Source organism: Sprattus sprattus, assembly GCF_963457725.1.
Source record: "Sprattus sprattus genome assembly, chromosome: 8".
Classification (NCBI taxonomy): domain Eukaryota; kingdom Metazoa; phylum Chordata; class Actinopteri; order Clupeiformes; family Clupeidae; genus Sprattus; species Sprattus sprattus.
In genome coordinates this window covers 4,538,493-4,561,720 of record NC_137927.1, presented here as the reverse complement: position 1 = coordinate 4,561,720, position 23,228 = coordinate 4,538,493, and the positions used below count along the sequence as shown (strand labels likewise).

At 44.0% G+C, this 23,228-nt stretch overlaps 3 protein-coding genes across 5 annotated transcripts; 2 read left to right on the top strand and 1 right to left on the bottom strand.

Annotated features, from left to right (window-relative positions):
* Positions 1–97: 97 nt before the first annotated feature.
* On the bottom strand, positions 98–8,211 carry neil3 (nei-like DNA glycosylase 3). Of its 2 annotated transcripts, XM_080843091.1 has the most exons (10): positions 8,071–8,211; positions 7,618–7,724; positions 7,137–7,271; positions 6,529–6,742; positions 6,084–6,158; positions 5,634–5,800; positions 3,161–3,327; positions 1,967–2,348; positions 1,305–1,479; positions 98–1,002 (listed from the first exon to the last, which is right to left on the bottom strand). In XM_080843091.1, the coding sequence occupies exons 1-10, from the start codon at positions 8,173–8,175 to the stop codon at positions 820–822; spliced, it is 1,710 nt and encodes a 569-aa protein (XP_080699217.1). In that variant the 5' UTR covers positions 8,176–8,211; the 3' UTR covers positions 98–819. The 2 variants fall into 2 exon arrangements, with proteins under 2 accessions (XP_080699217.1, XP_080699218.1); XM_080843092.1 differs by lacking the exon at positions 6,084–6,158.
* A 453-nt stretch (positions 8,212–8,664) lies between these two features.
* asb5a (ankyrin repeat and SOCS box containing 5a) lies at positions 8,665–15,719 on the top strand. 2 transcript variants are annotated; one of them, XM_080843620.1, is made up of 8 exons: positions 9,162–9,950; positions 10,461–10,552; positions 11,083–11,162; positions 11,478–11,585; positions 11,845–11,998; positions 13,707–13,841; positions 14,112–14,303; positions 14,683–15,719. In XM_080843620.1, exons 2-8 carry the CDS (start codon positions 10,483–10,485, stop codon positions 14,808–14,810), a joined length of 867 nt encoding a protein of 288 aa, XP_080699746.1. In that variant the 5' UTR covers positions 9,162–9,950; positions 10,461–10,482; the 3' UTR covers positions 14,811–15,719. The 2 variants fall into 2 exon arrangements, with proteins under 2 accessions (XP_080699745.1, XP_080699746.1); XM_080843619.1 differs by lacking the exons at positions 9,162–9,950; positions 10,461–10,552 and adding an exon at positions 8,665–9,140.
* A 152-nt stretch (positions 15,720–15,871) lies between these two features.
* spata4 (spermatogenesis associated 4) lies at positions 15,872–20,873 on the top strand. The gene is made up of 6 exons (XM_080843621.1): positions 15,872–16,096; positions 16,327–16,456; positions 17,974–18,092; positions 18,566–18,786; positions 19,118–19,216; positions 19,989–20,873. The coding sequence occupies exons 1-6, from the start codon at positions 15,996–15,998 to the stop codon at positions 20,075–20,077; spliced, it is 759 nt and encodes a 252-aa protein (XP_080699747.1). The 5' UTR covers positions 15,872–15,995; the 3' UTR covers positions 20,078–20,873.
* The last annotated feature ends 2,355 nt before the right edge of the window (positions 20,874–23,228 follow it).

Here is a 23,228-nt window from a genome sequence, read left to right as displayed (position 1 = left end):
ACCACACATAGAATGATTTATCATTTTATTTTTAAGAGACATTGGAAATGTACCAAAAAAAGATGCAGAGACATTTTTCATTTTAACACACACACACACACACGGTTTTGACTGAACAGCAACAATCTGATTGCAACAATGGTGCTTGAGCTGTCTGAGGGCACAGCAGACCAAGGCCAGCTCTGTCTGAGAGTCTGCTAGTGTTTGAGATGCTTAAGGCTCTCTGCACGCTCCTTATTCTGCCGATTCCTCTCATCCAGGGGAGTCCAGTGTCATGTAGGCCAACATGGCTGCCAGCTTGTGTCCATTCGACCAGTAGCACACCTAATATTGCTAATCAGTCTAGTGCAAAGTGAAACTGTGTGCTCCGGCTCTGTTAGAAAAACAACCTACAACCACAATGGTGTGCCGCTACAGGAGGGAGCGTTCCACACTCCTACAGGACTGAGGTTTGGCTTTTTAAATCAAGCCAGCAGTCATAACTCCCCACAGGAGCTTTCTGTGGTGCTCCTGAGATAAGGCAGCTCCAGCTGTGTGCTATGAGCTCCACAGGGCATCAAACAAGGCCAGGCCAGCTTCACTCCTCTTGATTAAAATGAGAGCTTAGAATATTAATTAACATCCTTGCATTATTTGGAAGAGAAAACATCCAAACAAAAACAGAACATTACTTTCCCTAAAATCTTTGTGCAAGTTGGTATATATGAATGGGTGAAAGGGAAAAGGCACTGGTGTGTGTTTTTGTCTGTGAGTGGGAGATAGAGAAATAAAGAAAGAATGTGTGTGTCTGTGTGTGTGTGTGTGTGTGAGTGTGTGTCTTCAGCAGCCAGGCAGGATGCTGATGCCTGGCCCGTTCTCGGCCCACTGGAAGAGGTCGCACTGCTGGCCCTTCTTCATGGGGCAGGTGTAGAAGTTCCGCCCGTTGTTGGGACCCAGCTTTAGAACCGTCCTCATCAGGCTCCGTTTCCCATGGTTACAGGTGGGGAAGTGCAAGTCCGCCCACTGAGGGGGGAGGAGGGGGAGAAAAGACAGTTGGTGTGTGTATAGTGAGAGAGAGGGAAAGAAGGGGATGACACAGACAGAAAAAGAAGAAATCAGAGATAACAGGACGTAACACAACATTGGAAAGTGTTGGTGAGTGTCTCCCCTTATTCTAGTCAACAATGTCCATTCTTCAAGACAGACTTGAAAATAGGATCTATCCCATCTGAATAGGCCTTAACCATGTCCTCACTCCCTTCCTGAGCCCCACTGTGTCCATCCTGATCATATGTGAGGAGTTGGGCCTCCTTGCCCAGACTCACCTCGAAGAAGTCGCACTTGCTCTCGCGCGGCAGAGAACAGCAGTAGAACTGCCTGCCTCGGTTGTCACCGCTTTTATTCACCACACGCAGCACGCTGGGACGGCCGTGAGATGCACAGCAAGGGATTCTGGGAGAAGAAGGTTGGCCTTCCTGCTTCCGTTTGTCTGGAGCGACGCTGGTGACGTGAGAACAGGGATTAGTGTGTACGTGTTGATTTTGACTGAATGTGTGACTTTGTTAAAATCCCCAACTCTGCTCTGTGTGGCTTCATGACTAGCTGTTCAGCGGAGGATGTTATTCTCATGTGTAGGCAGATATCTGCTCTGATGAGTCAGTCTGTTCACTTGTTCTTTCATCTGTTCATTCATTCAGTTCTCAGAATGAGTCATCATACAGCCTAACAACTCTGCATAGTGACAATCACAATCATCATCACCATTGCCATAATCACATTTATCACCACCATTGCCACAATGTTCCTCTCATTTAGAGCCCACTTCAGCTGTCTGCGCCAAGTTAGCACATTGTAGGTCGAGGGAAAAGCTAAGATGTAGACTTGGCATAAGCCACACTTTTTATTTGATCCATATTCCATATAACAGCATCACATCACTATACTCTTCATTACTAAGCTCAAAGACACAAGGATTTTGGCCACTTACCCGACGGAGCCATGTTGGTGGTTTGGTATCATGTGACTGACCGCAACTGACCCGCTGTCTGTTTTCACCCTCTTATACGGCTGGGTATATGACCTGTCCACATCGCTTAGTGACCCCGCCCTCTTGAGACCGTCACCCTGGCTACCTGACCACACAGGACTCTGCGTCACCTTGCTGTTTGGGGTGAGCGGTGATGTGGCGGTTCGGCCAGCAGGGGACGGTGTGCTGAGGTCAGACAGGACCAGGGTGGTGTGACCGAAAGCAGCGCGGCGGTTCAGCTTTAGCTCCTGGGCGGGCTTACTGAAGGAGTTGCAGGGGAACTTAATGAGGTGTGTGGAGAATGCTGACGAGTCACACTGCTCCTGCTGGTCTGGAAGTGGAACTACAGAAAGGGAGACATGGCAGGAATGCAAGAGTTTATGGTGAGGTAGCAAGTAAGCTAGAGACTCCGTAGAGACACTTTCACTTCACTTGAACTGGCAAAAGTTTAAGGTGAGGTAGAAACTAAGCTAGAACTGGCAAAAGTTTAAGGTGAGGAAGAAACTAAAATAGATCGGCAGGAGTTTATAGTGAGGTAGAAACTAAACTAAAACTGCAGAAGGAGTTTATCTGTGTGGTCTTCCTGCTGAGTTTCACACAGAGCACTTTTTCCAGCATCGCCTAAGGAGTCTCAGAAGCTTGCTGATTAGGATATCCACCCAATTCAAACAATTCTAGAGGGTTTCTAGATTATATTTCTCAGCTAAATTATGTTTCTTTCTGCTTTAGGCATATTACACACCGCTAATGTAGGAATATTAAAGATGGAGTTAGCCATTCTGTTTCATGAAAGGTTTGTGATCTTTGAGCTCAACAGCTAATCAAATTACACCCTTCCCTTCAGCACTCCCGAAGCACAGTGTTGATTGGCTGGGAATGTTTATTACTATGTGTTTCCCATTTACAGGGCTGAGTTTGAACACCAAAGTTTTTCTGAACGCAACTAGAAGATTGTTGGGAGCAATTTGCTGCGTGATGAAAAATGTATTAGAACTGCGGATAGCAAGTTTAAACAGTTTGTGGATCCAAACAGATAAAGAGGTTCCCTTGAGGTTATTCATATTATCTGGAAAGAGATGTTTTAAGAAGGAAAAGCTAAAACCATCGCAATGCAGAAAGTGGTGCTCTGAATCTAACTGACCAATCAGCACTCACTCTCAGGTCGTGGGGTCAGGCAGGCCTCACAGGACTTGCTGATTGGCCGGTTGATAAGGGTGCACAGGTTACAGGCCCACTCCTCTTCCTCCTTCTTTGCCACGTGATCATTGGTCCCGCCTCTCTGGTAAGCCCAGCCAATCAGAGTGTTCCTGGTTGGGAGTTTGCTGGAAGTGTACAGAAAAGTTTGATTGAATTGAAATATAGCTGGTGAACTTTGATACTTCTAACATGACCCATTAATCAAGCAAGCTTGAAGACAATTTACAGATTAGCAGGACATAAGATAATACATTTAATTAATTATATTAAATATGCATTGGGCAACAGAATGAGTCACTAATGCCACACTGATCAATGTACCCACAAGTTCATTAACACTGGGAATAAAAACTGGAATATCAGTACAGAAACCCAAAATGAAGAACATCAAAATATCTGTGTTTGTGTGTGTGTGTGTGTGTGTGACGTATTATGGCCCACTATTAATTGGTAAATGAGCAGGAATGATAACTATCACTCTTGCCTTCCTTGAGCACAACAACTGCTTTTCCCACAGAGAAACTGCACATTAGTACATTACACCATTAAAACTTTGGAGAAGGATAAGACCTATCCATGAATATGACTGGCGTGTGTGTGTGTGTGTGTGATTGAGAGAGAGAGAGAGGTGTGTGTGTGAGAGAGAGAGAGAGATTTTTGTGTGTGCAGGTACAGTATGTGTAGGATAAATATTTGTGTGTACCTGAGACGTACAAACTTCACACACCCTGATGCACAGGTCAGAAAGCAGGAGAGACATGTGGCTGTCCTGACTACTTAGAGTGATAAAGCAGCGCTACAGAGTTGGAGTTCTAGTAGCGCGCTTACAGCCTAAAAGACATGCCAAAAATCCCCACACACACCTACCTAAAAGGCACACCAAAAACCCTACACACAGCACCAAAAGCTCCGCCAGCGCGCTGACAGCCTCAAAGGCACACCAAAAATCCTACATACAGCACCAAAAGCTCAGCTGGCACAGACAGAAGCTTGGCTACATTCCCACTGGTGTCCTTTGGTGATATATTTGTCCATGTCGGGCTGCAAAAGCTTTCCTTGCATTTTCCAAGAGTTTTGATGCGGAATCCGAACTCCATCTACTATGCACATATTATCAGTCCTTCACATGACATCATTTTCATCAAAATGAAATGGAAAATGACACCAAAATGAGTTGCCTATAAACACACAGATTAAAAGTGGCAAATAGTTGCAAAGCATTTCACCACTGCACTCTGTTGCACGCGTTTCTTCCATTTATACTATATGCTGATGTTCAGAGTGCCTTCTGAGCACCCACAGGGCCTAACAAATTACAGTTAAATTGAACCAAAGCACTGCTGCCAAAAAGACCAAATCATAACTTAACAGATGGAATAATTTAATATATTACGTTTTAATGAGGACAATGAATAAATTAACAAACCGTCCCGACAGAGAGATGCTTGTAGGGCTGGGTTAAGAACTAAACTGACTGTAATCTTCAGCACAAGGGGCAAGCAACAGCTGTCTGTTTCGCCAGACAGGAGAGGATTCCAGAGCAGCGACCAGAACAGACCTATCCGGGGCCAAATCTACTCAAGAGTATTCCATTATATGGACACAGAATGTTCTACAGGTGCATTTACAGGAGGCAGAGCCGTTCAGAGTTCTCGCTGTATCCCCAGAGTTTTTATGGAATCATCGTTCAAACGCTAGAACACTGAGTCAGCTCACACAGCTGGTGCCAGGGTGACTGGTGAGGTACACTCTCTCACTAAAGCAGCCTTTCGGCAGCAGCAGAGGGAGGAACAAAGTCCTTTTTCACAGGAGGAAACCCTGACCAGATCCATCTGCCTGAGGATGGCCTGAGAGAGAAAAGAGAGAGTTCCAACCAGCAAGGATGTGAAGGCACAGAGGGGCAAAGATGAGGGATACAGGGCCACAAGGGAAGAAACAGGAGGAGGACCGATATCAAAAACCAATAACAATACACAACAGAACACACTTGGTGTTTGCAACAAGTTGGAAACTCCGACACCCTTCTGCACCTCCAGGACACGAGGGGCGGGTTTTGACCCCCACCCCCAGATCTGGGCCAGGCTAGCCTCGGGCTCAGCTGCTATCTTAGCGACGGCTGCACAGTGAATCCAGCACTTGGTGTCAGCCAGCACAAAGCCTGGCAGTGGCTCTGAAATGACGTCGTAATCAATGCACTGCAATTATCCCCATTATTCATTACCAGTGAGCCATGGCCCAAATGGGACTTAGGAAGTGTATGGGAGACTGCAAATTATGTATGTGTGTGTGCGTGTGTGTGTGTGTGTGTGTGTGTGTGTTTGTTTGTTTGTTTGTTTGTTTGTTTGTGTGTGTAAGAGCCAATTCATATGTCTGTTTAAAAGTATGAATACAAACTGATCTGTGTGTGTGTGTGTGTGTTACAATAACTCACCTGATGTTCACCTGGATTGGGTCTGCTGTCTGGCAGTGTTGACAGAAGTAAGTCATCCTGCCGTTATCGCCTAAGCGACAGACGGTGATGCTACCCTTGCACTGGCCGCATCCAGGGCGCTTGTAGACCTTGTAATGTTTGTAGAGGGCCTGCCCGCTCTTCCGGCACTGGAAACAAACAGCCGGAGGTTAAAGTGGATGTTAAAAATATGTTTCAAGATGGAGCAATGATCAATGCATATCTAAACAGCACCTTTAAGGGTTCCTGGATATGCCAGAGAACCAGTACAGGCTATACATACATATATTTTGACTCTCTAATATATCCATTTCCAGTTTTTACAAATGTCATCCATATAACAACATTAGTATTGAAATGTCATACATAAAAACAATTATGAAAGTCTTTTTCCCCATTTGATGTGAAGGTTGCTCCAAAGCCTCAGGCTACCTTATAAAACAGTTGTGTGAAGTCCCGAGTCATTTTGACCAGGTGGCGTACTTGCTCACTGGACAGCTGGGACACCTATGACACAACATTCGGTATCTGAAAATTAGCTGGATCTGTGTGTGTGTGTGTGTGTGTGTGTGTGTGTGTGTGGTCTTCATATCTCCGTTCAAACAAACTAATGACAGAAAAAAAACAAGGATCACCCTTCAGTCAAAACCTGATCTGTGCCGTTTTTCTGGAAAAATGTTTCCACTAAATCCCTGCTTGTGCAGAGTATGAAAGTGCCTTGGAGGCATAATGTCAGGTTTACACTAAAGAATCGTACTATCTGTGGCAAGAGCAGGCATCCCCATCCTAATTAGACCCGTAACCTCAGAAATCCAGCAGCAGACAGATCACTTAATCTTGATGACAGAACAGAGCCAGTTTCCCTGGAGACAGCTACCGTGACAGAGGGATGGAGGCCGCTGTCGAAGAGGGCTTCGTTCTTGATGATGTTCCCCACGCCAGGCAGAACCCCCTGGTCCAGGAGGACGTCACAGAGCATGCGTCGGCCCTGTGCCCTCACCGCCTCCTCAGCACGGGTCGCACTATACTTCGGTGAGCACATGTCCAGGCTCTCCATTGCACGCACCTTCTGCGCTGAGTCAGCTGTAAGCCTGCATACACACACACACACACACATACTATACATATGTCACAAATACACAAACATGCATGAAGACACACACATACATGCACACACAAATACACAAACATACATGTAGACACACACACACACACACACACACACACACACACACACACACACACACACACACACACACAGACATGCATATACCCATACATACATACAAGCAGCCAAAACGATAGACATATCGTTTAATGTGAGGTTGTGGCGTGAAGTAAAAAAATCTCATTACATCACATCACCATGGTCAAGCCACCAGGTTTGAGGGCGGCCCAGTTCCATGCATGACACTAGCGGACAGATGTACACAGATAAATGAGCTGATGGACGGGTAGACTTTGTGTGTGTTCTCATTAGGCTACCTGATTTCCACTGTGGAGTCATAGAAACAGATGCTGTCGGTGGTGAGCTGAACCACCAGAACTGGAAGAGGACCCTTCTGTTCCTTCCTCTCGGTCGGGTTTATCCGCATGGAACCGTTCATGCCAAAGTGGACCCTGAGCAAGGCAATAACCAATACCAATAGGTGTTTTTTTAAGAGAGACACCAGCAAGTGATGTTATGGTAACAGGGGTAAATTTGACCTAGTTGAAATGGGGTGACTTTAGGGTAGTGGATACTCCCATGCCAATGCATATTAATGATAAAGATAAAAGTTGCAAAATCCACACAACCATATGGAAGTAAAACATACAACGGGTGTCCTTTATTAGATGATGAAATACCTTAAAATGACTAACCACAGTACATCATCTACATGCTTATGTTAGATCATACATAAACTCTTACAGCCAAATATTCTAGACGCCAAGAAAAGGTCAAACGTGTCACGTTAAAGCTTACCGAAGCGCCCTTTCTCCGAAGTATAGGAACAACTCTTTTCCCAAGGAGTCCACCCCAGTGTACGAGCGTCCACCAAAGACTTGGAACGAGCTTCTGACCGTTCCTATCTACAAATCAACACATTCATTCAACTTACAGCAGGTTTTGGCACAACAGAGACCATGTTCCATACGAGGTCGGCCTCGGGACTAGACGCATTATCATCACTCAGACTTGCTTGATAGTCTGTCATTACAAGTAACATGATCTCAACCCTAGATATTTCACCTGAGCAAACTGCTATCGCGACATGCGAGTAAATTATGTCTAGCCTATGCAAGTCGTCAAATTCTTTGGTAAAACATGAATAAATTATATAATGTTTTATGAATAATCTAGCGAACTATAATTAGTGGGATAATCGTGTCTAACCTCTTTAGGCTAACTCAGGGCTTGTGTAACCACACAACTTACCGACGATGGTGTTGCTCCACCACGGATTTCTTTTACTTTTTGTCCTTTCTGAACCTTTGAGCGGATCTTTTCTCCGTTCAAAGTGACTCCCGGACCCTCCACCATTTCCAAAATATCCCAAAACACAATAGGTGCTGATTTAAGGAGCTGACAAGAGACAAAACTAATGATACTTTCCCCGCCAGATGATTCAAAAATGCACATGCGCAATTACTCGATGCGCCAGATGACTCCCCTCTTGCACATGCGCATTTAAGCAATTCAGACTTAAAATGAAAATTGGGAAAAGCAGGCAATAACAAACTTTTAGGCGTAACAGACAGATGTGGGTAAAGGCTAACTCGTCTGTAGCCTCGTGAGGCTGATAGTCTAGGTTTCCCCTTTAATTTTATTGTATTTATTTCCCTTATTCTAAGTTGTAAAGGACATGTATTTAAAGGTCAAATTATACTGCAATTATTAGTCATTAACAGTTATCAAGATAACTTATTCCGGTATGTGATATATAATACGTTCAAAAGAGTGAACATTTAATCCAAATATTTAAAGGAACTGTGTTTTTTTTTCACGTTGGCCTTTCTAAATGTACGTTATATCGATCAAACACCGCCACCTGCTGGCAATTCTCTGTGACGCATGTTGCAATTTGTCCCAGCTTCAGCAAAAACGGAAGCATTAAGACTCTTGTAGGTCATTCAAAGACTATTTTAAATGACTCAGCTATGTATTTATATTTTAAGCCATGTGCTCACTGAACAGATCACCGTTGCTGTCATCGGACCATCGGGCAAGGTAGCCCACACTGGCACAGAAACCCACTGACCTGGCTGAAGTCTGGTGTGACAAGCCCCTCTCAACCATTAACGGAGCCATGACAGAGCCCTTCGAGTTGAGGCCATTCCCGGCGCAGCTGTCCAATGTTTACTTCACCATTTTGGCGCTATTCTGCTTCAAACTTTTCTGCCTCAAACTCACGCTCAACCTACTGACGCACTTCTACCTTATCAGGGGGAACCGTAAAGAGGCGGCCCGAATAGCCGCAGAGTTCTACAATTCTGGTCAAGGACAGAGTGAGTAGGCAGGCTGTAGTCTGCTGCCCTTTGGTAATGTTTTCCAGTATCATTTTAATATCTTAACGCTCCCAGTGTCCTTGTTACCCTGCCGTCTACAGCTTCCCTTAGGCTACTTCACACGATCCATGGATACGCAAAACATTCAGTGCTAGTCACAGGTGTTTATGAAGTGCGCTCTCAATATTTCTGACAGTAACCTGCATATTCCTTACTCCATCTGGGCTAGATTTTCTTAGTGATAATGCAGTCTTTATGTAAGCCTACACCATGCATCGTGTTGTGCCTTATTCCACATGATTTATATTCCACTGTAGGCTTATTAATGCATAAGATGTGACATGCACATCATGGGTCACACGACTCACACGAGCGCTCACGCAATGATGGCAGAGCGCGCGGCTGCCGCGAGGGCCATGTTATTTATAGAACGGATCCATGAGGCTCCTGCACCCTCAAGAATTCTGCCGGACAGCGAGGTCATCAGAAGGTACAGCCAATCTTTGCGCAGCCAGGTCGTCGTGATCGAGGCCTCCGGTCCGAGGAGCTGTTGAATGAAAGCCCAGATCAGTGTCGTGGCCCGCTGGTATGTGACAGACTGAGAGACCAAAATAAACTCAGCCCTCTACCACTGATAGAACGGTAGCAGCGAAACGCACGTCACGAAAATAAGCAGAAAACTTGACCGCAAAACAAGCAGCAGATGAGTCTGCCAGGCTGACAGATGGGGTCTTCAGAAGGGAATAAAAGGGGAAAAGAATAGACTGGCTGTCAAAGGGGAGATCACACTGGACTGGTGGTCAAGTCAAGGTTAGTTTTGACTTGGGGTATTTGTTTTGCTATCACTGAAATACACAGAACACAGCTGATCTTTAGTCAGTAGAGCTACATTATCAATGCCACCTTCAGAAATAATGTCTACAGCATTTCTACACAACACAAGTTGTAAACAAATTCTGTTCAGAACTTTCAAACCAAATGGATGATGATGGAATGATGAAAAACTCAGATCTGTTTACAGTTATTTACTGTCCCTGAGCAAGTTTGAGGCCTATTGTTTCTGATCTGCAAACAGATAGTGTTTCAAAGGATTCTCAGTTCAGAACAGGTTGGCTTTTAGAGGCTTTTTTTTCCAGGGGTGAGCATAGCTGTTAAGTATTTGTATTTGAAGAACCAGCTTCATGGTGTATTTTCTGAGGTGTGGAAAGATCCGATTGGATGTAAACATAGTTTCTTATCTGAGGCCAGGTTAGTGTGAAGTACTGTAAACATGATCAGCCAGAGAAGAGAAGCATGGCTTTGCTTGTCCTGTGTCTGCAGCTGGTTTCTCAGTAAATAAAGGATGAAGGCAGGTGAAGATGATGACGCGGATGTGTGGAACGCCACGGCGGCTATTCTGGATATAGACCCAGGTGTGTGCTCAGCTCCTCAGGGCTCCTCAGCGCTCCTCACTCCTCATCCATAGTACCCGTCCCTAAATTGTGCTCTCTCTGCTGCCAATCTGACTGACCACTTCAAGGTCAGGGCCAGGCCCACACCAAAGGCACTTCATCTTGGACTTCCCCTTGAGACACTTCAGAGACATTGGTAGTGTGTATAGAGGGGACATACAAAAGTCTTTTACGCTTTCTTACTTTCTTTCTACCTTTCTCTGTATTCATTTTAGTTTTTATTTAGTATGATATGAAACATAATTGACCTGGAAGGCATTATCAAAAGGGTACCGCAGTGGAAGACAGGAAATGAAAATATAACAAAAAGTACATTTCCTGAGGTACTTACACTAGTTTTTCAGTTTTTATCTTTTGTGTTAATTTGTGTCTTATGGACCTAGCCATGACTGTGTGTGTGTGTGTGTATGTGTGTGTGTGTTGATGACACATGGAACTTAGTTAGCGCCCCTCTGTGAGATCTGTGTGTGATGGCGCTGATTGGGTTACAGGGTCATGGGCAGACAGGACCCCCCTCCATGACGCAGCCTATCAGGGCAGACTGCTCAGTCTTAAGACCCTCATTGCTCAGGTAAGAAATCAACAAACAAAGACAAAACAACAACAGTTACAATGAAAAAAAAAACAATAACAAATATTAATCTTCTACTTTCTATGGATAACTTACTGCAGGTTTTTAATGAAAAACATCAGACTTTATTTTGCCTTATTTTGCAAAACATTATGACATTGTTTTAACTCCATTACAGTGCACCTGCACCTTGGGATAAGTATGCTGTTATATCTTTGCAGTGATTAATGGACTACCAGTTTCATAAGTACTTTCTTTGGGTGGGCTTGTGTGAGTGTGGGTGTGTTATGTGTGTGCGTGTGTGTGCGTCCACAGGGTCACAGTGTGAATGCCCTGACGATAGACCACGTGAGCCCTCTTCATGAAGCCTGTGTTGGCAACCATGTTTCCTGTGCCCGTGCCCTCATCGATGCTGGTGCCAATGTTAGTCCTTATAAACACACAGGTTTTAAAGGAAATGTGCATTTCCACAGGTGATGTGCATATCGGTTGTTGTGTTTGCGTACGAAGATGTATATATCTGTATCTGTTGCCATTGGCCAGATTTCTGTGTGTGATCTTTGTGTATGTGTGTGTGTGTGTGTGTGTGTGTGTGATATGTATATGTGTGTGTATAACTGTTCTCTGTGTGTTTGTATTATCTTTATGTGTGTGTATGTGTGATATGTTTGTATGTGCACAGGTGAATGTGAGCACCATAGATGGTGTTACGCCTCTGTTGAACTCATGCATTATGGGTAGTGTGGCGTGTGCGGAGTCTCTCCTGGAGAACGGGGCAAGACCCCAGTCCTCTGCCCTGTGTCAACCCTCACCCCTTCACGAGGCGTGTGCCCGTGGTACGTCTCACACACCCTGTACACTCACACACAAACACACTCTTACAAATAAATCTACGCGACTTCTCACTCATTTGCCTAAACACACCCATTATTTATGGCCCTCTCGTGGCCCAGGACTGCACCTCCCCAAAGTGTCAATGAGCCACCACTGAGGTAACTTAGAGAGTCATGTATCATTTCATTGAGAAATGCACCCCAGATCTGAGGTGCTTTAAAAACGGCAAACAAAGGCAAATGTTTTCAAACTGTTTTTCATTTGCCTTGCGTTCACTATAAACGTTTTCAAACACATACAAACGGTCTGAGGAGGTAGTTGTCAGCAAACAGACATGAACGCTGGACTAAGGGTTACTGTTTAAATCAAACAATTTGGAATGTTTACACACAAACGTTCAAAAGTTCAAAGAAAACGTGTCCGCCTCTGTTTGCCAAATTTTAAATGTACCTCTCTCTTAGGCCTGCTCCTGATCAGGCCACGATGTGGTCCAGGATCAGTTTCTGTGTGGGACTCATAAACCCATGAACCCAACCATTTCACTTCTATGTCACCTGAAGATGCTTGCAAGGAATGTAGCCTCAAGCAAGTGCATTGTGCTTTTGTGTATGTTCCCTGAAAAAAAAGCATATCACGGACTGTGCCTTTAATGCATCCAGACCTTGGAAGCACATGGCTCTGGCTCCGGTCTGTTATAGAGCTAGTCAAGCTCGGTAGGGGTCATTCAGGTCATTCAGTAAGCCATCTATCCAGACCTTACTGCAGGAGATAAGGTGCCGGTGCTCCTCTGCAGTGCACATTCATCTCAACAAGCTGGTGCTCAATACATTCAATACCTTACCATCCCCTACACACTTAAAGGCAGTAATGGTGATGAATTGAGTAATTGTGGCTCTTAATAGAGAGCGAGGGGCCTCAGGTGGGTAGTCATGAAGTCCTGTTCTACTAATGGAGATGACCCTGCTGGGTGGGGGTGGGTGTGAGAGCACTCTAAAGGATGTTCGATTTAATCTCCTGTGGCCCAGAAAGGTCGATAGCCTTTCTGCTTCATCTCTGAACAGCTGGATGCTAATTATGAGGTGGGCGCGTGCCTGGCCAGGTGTGCACACGGGCAACACACACACACACACACATTCATCAAACACTCACTAACACACACACACACACACACACACATATTCATCAAACACTCACTCAATCACTCACTTGCACCACACACACACACACACGCACGCATGCACGCACTCACGCACACACACACACACACACACACACACACATTCATCAAACACTCACTCACACACACACACTCACTCACTTGCACCATACACACGTGTGTGTATGTATGCATCTTATCATATATTATCATTTATTGCATCAGGCCATTTTGGTTGATTTTCCAAGCAACAGTCAGAACCAATAGTCCAGCCAGCAGTGGCAGTAAGGCTCACAGTCCAGTCAGAACCAATAGTCCAGCCAGCAGTGGCAGTAAGGCTCACAGTCCAGCACCCAACCAATTCTGAAGGTGAGTATGGTTGTCATGGAGACAATGTAAACAGTGTCTCCATAGAGATGCTTAATAGATCAATACATTTTATGTTATAAAGGTACTGCTGTGAGGTAATGAGTCTTTCACATGCACACACACTCACACATATACACATACTCACTGCTGTGTGTTAGCGACAAGCCTGGTCTGTGTCCCTGCAGGTCACAGCAAGTGTGTGGAGGCCCTGATTGCCTGGGGGGCGGATGTGGACACAGCCCTGCCTCTTAGCGGGACACCTCTCTACACCTCCTGCCTCTCCAAGCACCCCCTATGTGCCAGGAGACTGCTGGATGCAGGTATGACCCCCCGCAATCCAACAATACATCTCCCTCACTGACTCTGAGACTTTGTATGTATTAATTGTTTGTGTGGCAAGTGCTCACATACTGAAGTAAGATAGTAACATTTTCTGTTTAACAACATACTACAAATTACAGAAGGGGAACATTTACTCAAGAAAAAAAAGAATCATATGACAGACTTTCCCTTGTGTGTAGCAGAGACTATGTGTGGCACCACAGCTCAGATCCATTAGAATGTGTGTGCTTGCATCCCTGACTGCACAGGAGCAAACGTGCTGCTGGGCACGGAGATTGACACGCCGTTGCATGCGGCTGCACAGAAGGACTGCACTGAGCTGGTGAGACTTCTGCTGGACTTTGGGGCTGACATCAACATCAGAAACATGGAGTTCAAGCGACCTGTGGATGTAGCCCCACCCGGCAGCCTCACCGAAGGCTTCCTGCTGGTGTATGAGGGTGAGGAGAACTGTGTGTGTGTGTGTGTGTGTGTGTGTGTGTGTGTGTGTGTGTGTGTGTGTGTGTGTGTGTGTGTGTGTGTGTGTGTGTGTGTGTGTGTGTGTGTGTGTGTGTGTGTGTGTGTGTGTGTGTGTGTGTGTGTGAGTGTATGGGAGAGAGAGAGAAAGAAAATATATAGAGAGAGAGTTTGTGTGTTATTTATTTATTATTGTATGTTATATTCATTTATACTTTTTGATGTATTCATAGTAATTAGTATTATTTACTGTCTCAGTAGCTAAGCTATGGAGTTTATTGACACTGAAAAAAGTGAATCAATAACTAACTAATTTAATGAATGTACAATTCTTTGTATCCTTCTCACACTCTATCTATTCAGCCACCCCTTGTATGCTGAGCCATTTGTGCCGTCAGCGAATCAGAGAGTGTGTTGGCCGCTCGAGACTCCCCCTCCTCTCCAATCTTCCCCTTCCCAAAGCTCTCAGGAACTTCGTGTGCTTCAGATAGTGATACCAGTCCTGCTGTTGCAAAAGCACTGCGATTAATTCAGCCCGAACCGTTTAACGTAGAAACTTCATTCAAACTTTGTCGCGTAGGTCTTGTAAAGGACACTTATGCTATGTATTTTTCACTTTTCTAAACTTTATACTTTTTAAGATATTAAATAAAAACAAATCTAAATTTTCCCATTGACTTACATTGGGCCATTATGACATCATAATAGGGTCTTTAAATTGGCTTGCACCTGTGCTCCACTGACACCTGCGCCAAATCCAAGGAACCTTTTCTCTGTCCCTCTCAATTTAACTGTAACTAGGAACATTAAGACACCTTCCATTCTCTACTTTTTTCTCTCTCCATCTCTCCATCTTTCTCTCTATCCCTCTCAGTCTACTTTCTCTCACACTCAATCTCTCTTCTTCACTCCATTTTTATCTCCTTTTTCTCCTCTTTCACTCTTGTTCACTCTTCTTTCCTTCTTCCACTCTTCTTTCCTTCTTTCACTTTTCTTTCCTTTCTTCACTCTCCTTTCTTCTTTCCTTCTTTCACTCTTCTTTCCTTTCTTCTTTCCTTCTTCAACTATGATTTCCTTCTTTCACTCTTCTTTCTTTTCTTCTTCCACTCTTCTTTCCTTTCCTCACTCTTCTTTCTTTTCTTCTTTCCTTCTTCCTCTCTTCTCTCCTTTCTTCACTCTTCCTTCCTTCTTCCACTCTTCTTTCCTTTCTTCTTTCCTTCTTTCACTCTTCTTTCTTTTCTTCTTCCTTTCCTAACTTTTGCATTTCATGCACTGGTATTTCCTTCAGGAAATGCATTTTCTAGTTTTATTTTCAAGTTTTGTCACATGTCAAAAGTGGACATTTTTGTAGAATGACCCAAGACTGTATTAAACTTAAATAAATAGTAGGCTACATACGCTTTTCTCTTTTTTGTCTTACTACATGTCTATTTTCTTAAAGAATGTAATCGTCAATACGCTTAGGTAACTTATCCTTAAACTGTTTGCGTTTGTATTCCAAGCCAGAGGTGGCAGTAAAATGGTTTTAGAGTTAGTATGGCGTCAAATCCTGAAGTCGCGATGAAAGCTCGTTGCCATAGAGATGTAAACAATAAAGCCTAAAGTAATACGGTTTTTCAAAGAGGTAAATCGACCAGTTTGGCAGTATTAGTTACATTTAATCTAAAAGCGAGATAATGGCCTATGCACAAACTCCCAAGAAGACGGGACTCCCTCGAGAAGTTTTGAAATGGTTGCAAAGTCTTGATTTATCATTTTCTCCAAAGAATGTACGCAGGTAAGTTAAGTCAACGTTCTTAGTTGGCTAGCTGTTGCATCTAGCTAAGCAACAAACTTTGCTTGCAGGGCTTTTTAAGTTGAGTTGACTGATATATGGATTGGAAATACCAAACGTTTGCACATTAACAAACGAATAAGCTGGGTGCACAGTTACACTGTGCATTAAGTAGTTTATGCAATTAATGTACAGGGTGCAAAGCTAACTAACAAAATGGGGATTTGTTCCAGAGACTTTTCTAATGGCTACCTTGTGGCTGAGACGTTTTCTTGGTATTATCCAGATGAGTTCTCCATGCACTCGTATGACAACGGAACTTCACTGGGCGCCAAACTGAGCAACTGGGCCCAGATAGAAAGGGTAAGAGAAGGTGTCTATGGAGACGAACACCATTCTCTGGCGCATTATTCAACTCTTACCGAGAATGTAAAAAAAAAAATATACAGTACTGTGCAAAAGTTTTAGGCAGGTGTGAAAAAATGCTGTAAACTAAGAATGCTTTCAAAAATGGAAGTGTTAACAGTTTATTTTCATCAATTCTTCATAAATTAACAAAATGCAGTGAAGGAACAGAAGAAAATTCTAAATTAAATCAAAATTTGGTGTGACCACCCTTTGCCTTCAAAATAGCATCAATTTTCCAGATACACTTGCGCACAGTTTTTGAAGGAACTCGGCTGGTAAATTGTTCCAAACATCTTGGAGAACTAACCACAGATCTTCTGTGGATGTAGGCTTCCTAAAATTCTTCTGTCTCTTCATGTAAACCCAGACAGACTCGATGATGTAGAGATCAGGGCTCTGTGGGGGTCAATACCATCACTTGCAGGACTTTCTGTTCTTCTTTAAGCTGAAGATAGTTGTTAATGACATTGGCTGTATGTTTGGGGTTATGTTCCTGCTGCAGAATACATTTGGTGCCAATCATATGCCTCCCTGATGGTATTGCATGATGGATTAGTATCTGCCTGTATTTCTCAGCATTGAAGACTCCATTCATCCTGACCAAATTTCCAACTCCACTTGCAGAAATGCAGCCCCAAACTGGAAAGGAACCTCTACCATGCTTCACTGTTGCCTGCAGACTCTCATTATTGTACCTCTCTCCAGCCCTTCGGCGAACAAACTGTCTTCTTCTACAGCCAAATATTTCTAATTTTGACTCATCAGTCCAGAGCACCTTCTGCCATGTTTCTGCACCCCAGTTTCTATGTTTTCGTGCTTAGTTCAGTCACTTGGCCTTGTTTCCTTGTCGGGGTAGAGCTTTTTGGCTGCAACTCTTCCATGAAGACCACTTCTGGCCAGACTTCCCCGGACAGTAAATGTCTGTACCTGGGTACCACTGGTTTCTGCCAGTTTTGAGCTGATGCCACTGCTTGAAATCTTCCGATTTCGAAGGTAAATAAGCTTGATGGGTTTTTCATCAGCTGCATTAAGTTTCCTTGGCTGACCACTGCGTCTACGATCCTCAACGTCTTCTTCAAAAGAGCTTGAACTGCACATTTTGAAACCCCTGTCTGCTTTGAAATCTTTGTCTGGGAGAGACCCTGCTGATGCAGTATAACTACGTTGTGTCTTGTAACTGTGCTCAGTCTTACCATGTAAATGGATACAAAAATAAACATTTATTGTTTACATTTTTCAAAGCATTCTTAGTTCATAGCATTTTTTCACACCTGCCTAAAACTTTTGCACAGTACTGTATATATATATATAAGGACCAATTGAGGTCATATATTGAAAAAGTTTTTCCTAGTCAAATATAAGCCTGCGTGGGTCAGGTGTGGATTTAGCAGTTTCTGTTCACTGAACTACTGAAATGTCATGATAAAGGAAAAAGATTACTCCCATTTAATGTATTGTTTTAATGTTCGAAGTTTTTCACGAAGCATCACATCCCCTTGCCAAAGGAGGTCATCGATGGCACCATTCACTGCAAGCCAGGGGCTGCAGAGATTCTGGTTCAGGAGATTTACAGCATCTTGACCCACAGGCGGTAGGTGGTATCTGTCTGTCCCGTTTCTAGAACATGGTATTAACAGTGCGTGAAGACCCATGTCAGATTGCAGATGATCCATTCCAGAGTCAGGTGTTATGTAAGTCTTCTGCAGCCACAGATAAACCTCATAACCTGTGCTCTCCTCAGTGTGCACACAGCAATGCTGTTGGTCACATGTTTCCACATCTTCACATTAAACAGTTTGTCTGTCGTACAGTTGTAAGTAAACTCTTTAAATAGAAAGGGTTCTTTATAAACTCATTGTCTGCTGTACTGAAAAAGGTTCTGGCCAAGCATTTTTTAAAGAAACTATCATCAGAGGGTTGAAAAGACTGGTTTAAAAAAAAAAAAAAAACTTCTATTGTTAACTTCAGCATTGCAGTGTGCATGAGCATTGAGCTTTTTTTATTTCTAGATTTTATCTTTCTTGCTTTGGTTCCCGTTCCATATTTCCATATCCATTCGTGTAGGCTGAAGATGTGGCTCGGAGGAGAAGTGGACTTCTCTGACCGCAGTTACCAGGAGCAGCTGCCCATGGTGGCGCGCTCCACAGCCTCCAAGGCCATAAAGAACAACCTGCGTCTCTCAGAGATGATAGCCGAGCCCAACATCAGCACCATTCAGGGCAAGATCCAGGCCATTGTAGAGCGCCACCTAGAGGACAGGAGGCTGGAGCGCCTGCAGGACCCGAGTAAGATTAACCGGACATTAACGCACACACTATACTGAAACTTACATAAACACACCATATACCACACACATTCACTCACAGCTTACACGTAACTTAGAAACATCCCCATTACTCAGCAGTGACAATGCAAGCACTAGCAATGATTGTGCAGCACAAACCACAAACGGTTACAGGTGCTATTAAAATAAGGGAACTCCTATCAAACACAACTCTCCCCAGCTATGCATGGAATTTGTCTAAATATGTTTAAAGATATATGTTCTGGTTTGGCCATCTTCTCACGCATGTAGATGTTCTGCTCACCTCAACCCTGTTTGTCTGGTCCCCCCAGAGCGTTTTGGGGTGAAACCCACACTGGGGGAGCGTGCAGCTCGCCCCCCACCCACGGCCAGCCAGTCTAGACAAGACTCCCTCTCCATCCCACGGCCTGGTGAGCACCACCCTACAGCAATGATATTACTAGGGGTCTTTTAATGGGGTTCTCTGTGAAGATATCCTATTATACTACAACACAAACATGGCTGAAGGATTTATCTTCAGCTCTCCGTTTAATATATCTGATCAAATGTAATTTATCTGCTTTTAAAAACACAGACACTGATTTAATCTGGAATTAGTTTACTGTATATCGGCCGATAAAATTGTCTCACTGATGTTTCAGTTAGGCTCTATTCTACAGCAGTACTGACAAAGTGTTACTAGGGTTCTCTAATGGAGATATTATACTTAGGTTCTTCCACTAGGTTATTCTTATTACATACACATTTTGTACAATTTAGTTAATTGCTCCTCACGGTCCTCTAGCTGTCTGTTCAGTCTTTGCACTCGTTCATACACAGTCCTGGCTCTGTAAATGGGAAACAAATATAGTGGCTTGGACCGAGCGATAAACAATCCCATGCAATCAGCATGGTGCTTCAGAAGCACCGAAGGGTGGGGTGTAATTGAATGTTGAGCTTAAACATCAACAACTGTTCCCTAAACTGAATCGCAGACTGCATGCTTAATTGAGATACTTCATAGTATGACTGATGTTCTTCTACATTGAGATATCTCACAATACTACAAAGGGGCTTTTACTGACTCTAATACTGAGGTTATCTTTACTGAAGTTCCCCTTTATCTGCCCTTGCCCCATAACATGTCACATCACATAATGTTACCTCACATTAATGCTGTGTGCTGATTGGTCCCTGTCACAGACTCCACGGGCTCTGTCATCAGGAGGAGGGGGAGTGTCAGCTTTAAGGAGATGGACGGCTGTCAGTCACCCAGGTCTCTGTCCTTTTAGAGACTGTTGCTGAAGATCAATGGAAACAAACTCTGGCTAATAAATATCCCATTTACAGGACCACTATGTCAGGGGCACTCATAGTAACTACCGATGGGCTGGTTTATAATTAAATACCAGAATTATTTTTATGTGTTTTCATTCCATGTATTCATTTCAGAAATCTTGGTAGTATTATGGTATTAAGGTATTGAAGTTAAATTTAATTTAAAAGCTTAGTTTCAGATAAAGAAACTTTTATTTGCTTCACTTTCTTGTCTTAGCCGGTAAAATAATTGATTGGCCAAGTCTTGTTTAGCACAGGCAATTTATGACAAGCAGGTGAATCGCATTCTCTCTTCCACAGTTAGTCCACAGTCATCCAGCAGGTGACAGCATTTTCCCCTAAATAGCACCTTGTCACAGCCAGGGTGGAAGCAAAAACAACACCCACCAAATTCTACCGTCTGTGTACGAGTGTAAATATCAAGATGAATCACCACCTTACCACACACATGATAAAGAATCATGAATAAAATGTAGGCCATGATAAATAAAGGATTTTGATGAGGTAAATTAGTGGACATGATGTGTTGTGTCTAGTTTCCTTCAAACAATAATCTTCAGCCGATTTTATCACAACATGTCTACTGAACGACTTCTATACACTTATATCGGCTCTCTTAATTGTACTTGGAATGCTCTCAAATGCTTCATTCAAAGCTCTGAATGTCCATGTTGTTGCCATGGTTATTCTACAGAATAAGTTGCCATTTTAGAATTGGCCATGGACCAGTGTTGTCTATTCAAACACCATCTCTCCCTTCTCCCTCTCCTTCTCTTGTCCACCCCCCCCCCCCCCCCTTCTTTTTTACCCCTCCTCCACATATATCTTTTTTACTCTGATCATCGTCTGCCCTCATATTGCCAGTCTGTAGTTCTCATCTGTCTGGATGCCTGCTCATGTGGAGTATACATCCCTGCACCTCTCTCCAAATCCCTACCTTTCCCTCTCCTTATCTCTGTGTGAGTGTGTGTGCGTGAATGTGTCCGTGTGTGTGTGTGCTCAGATGGTGTAGACATGTTGGACACACCCAGTTGGCTCTGTTATGTGGTTCTCAGGCATAGCCCTGCTGCCATCACTGTGCCTCTCTTCTCGCTGTGAGCTGGGGCACTGATCGCCCTGCTCTGTGTGGCTGTGCTGCAGAGCTGTGTGGCTGTGTAAGAGTGTTCTGTGTGGCTGTGTAAGAGTGTTCTGTGTGGCTGTGTAAGAGTGTTCTGTGTGGCTGTGTAAGAGTGTTCTGTGTGGCTGTGTAAGAGTGTTCTGTGTGGCTGTGTAAGAGTGTTCTGTGTGGCTGTGTAAGAGTGTTCTGTGTGGCTGTGTAAGAGTGTTCTGTGTGGCTGTGTAAGAGTGTTCTGTGTGGCTGTGCTACAGTGTTCTGTGTGGCTGTGCTACAGTGCTCTGTGTGGCTGTGCTGGGCTGCTCTGTGTGGCTGTGCTGGGCTGCTCTGTGTGGCTGTGCTGGGCTGCTCTGTGTGGCTGTGCTACAGCGCTCTTTGTGGCTGTGTGTGTTTCTGTAAAAGATGGAATGAGATTATATTTTACGTGCATGTGAATAAACACATAATGCACAGTAAATCCATAGGCTCAGTGTGTGTGTGTGTGTGTGAGTGTGTTTTCTATATAGTTTCTTTGTTTGCAATAGGAAGATAGGATGGTGAGGAGTCGTCTACTGAGAATGAACAAGGTCCAAGTGGACTTTTGAGAAAAAAGCACGATTGAAAATCTAGAATCAAATAACCACCAATCATTAAACTGTATTTTCATATTGATTTATTATATTATATATTATTTGACGCAAAAACCTTAATTTGTGGACATGTCAGATGGACCTTTGGCTTTGTTGTTAATTCTCCATTGATGGAGTGTGTGAGTAATTATGCTTTTCTCCTAAAAGTGGGATAGCTGAATGTAAAAATAAGTGTTTGTTTGTACACAACAGAATTGTCTCTTTGGGCATGTGTCTTTTCTATCTGTGTGTGTTAATTTTATGTCAGGACAGTGCGGTTTGTGTGTGTGTGTGTCTGTGTGTTAATTCTCTGTGAGTATGCTTTTCTAGTGACAGCACAGACGAGACCTGTGTTTGTGTCTGTGTGTGAGAGAGAGAGGGAGAGAGTGTGAGAGAGAGAAAGAGAGACTCAGAGTGGGAGAGATAGAGTGAGAGAGGGAGAAAGAGACAGAGAGAGAGGCAGAGAGAAAGTGAGAGAGAGTGAGTGAGAGAGCAGGGTGTGGCGCGAGGTTCAGAGTGTTTGTTCCATTTCTCTGGGAGGCATGAGCATCTCCGGCTGGTTGCTATGGTAACAGCGAATGGCCGTCCAAGACACTGTAGCAGGCAGGCTGTGTGTTCCTGTGCATTGCCTTTTCTCTTGCATGAAATAAACTCACACAGAAACACACACACGCACACACACCCACACATATGCATGCACACACATACACTCGTCCTAGTCATGTTTTCTGATGCCAGAGAGCACCACGATGATGCCCAGCCATCTGCTCAGTTTTTTTCTTCTCATCTGTGCCCGCTGTGCCGAGAGGAGGGGGGTGGACGTGTGTGTGTGAGAGAGAGTGTTTGTGTGTGTGTGTGAGTGTGTGGACTGAGGGCATGGCTGCTGATACACCCACCACCCCCCCTCACACTCCTGTCATCAGCCCACATTTAAGATTCGTCACTGTTATTTTTAGCATCCTGTCTGCTGCTATGAATGCAAATAAATAATTTAGACGGAACAAAAACATATTTTGGACATTATTCCCATGAACCAATGTGTACAGCTGATTACAGTCAGCACTTCAGAGGGGCACCCAGACCTCTGACAGTTCCAGGCTAAACCAGGGCCAATTCCACGGCTGTTAGACCCACTCTAGACTGGAACCAAATCCACGTCTATTGGACCCACTCTAGACTGGTGCCAAAATGTATGAGATGGTGTGTATGAAAGTGTGTATGAGATGGTGTGTATAAGAGTGTGTATGACATGGTGTGTGTGAGATGGTGTGTATAAAAGTGTGTGAGATGGTGTGTATGAGAGGGTGTGTGTGAGATGGTGTGTATAAAAGTGTGTATGAGAGGGTGTGTGTGAGATGGTGTGTATAAAAGTGTGTGGCTTGC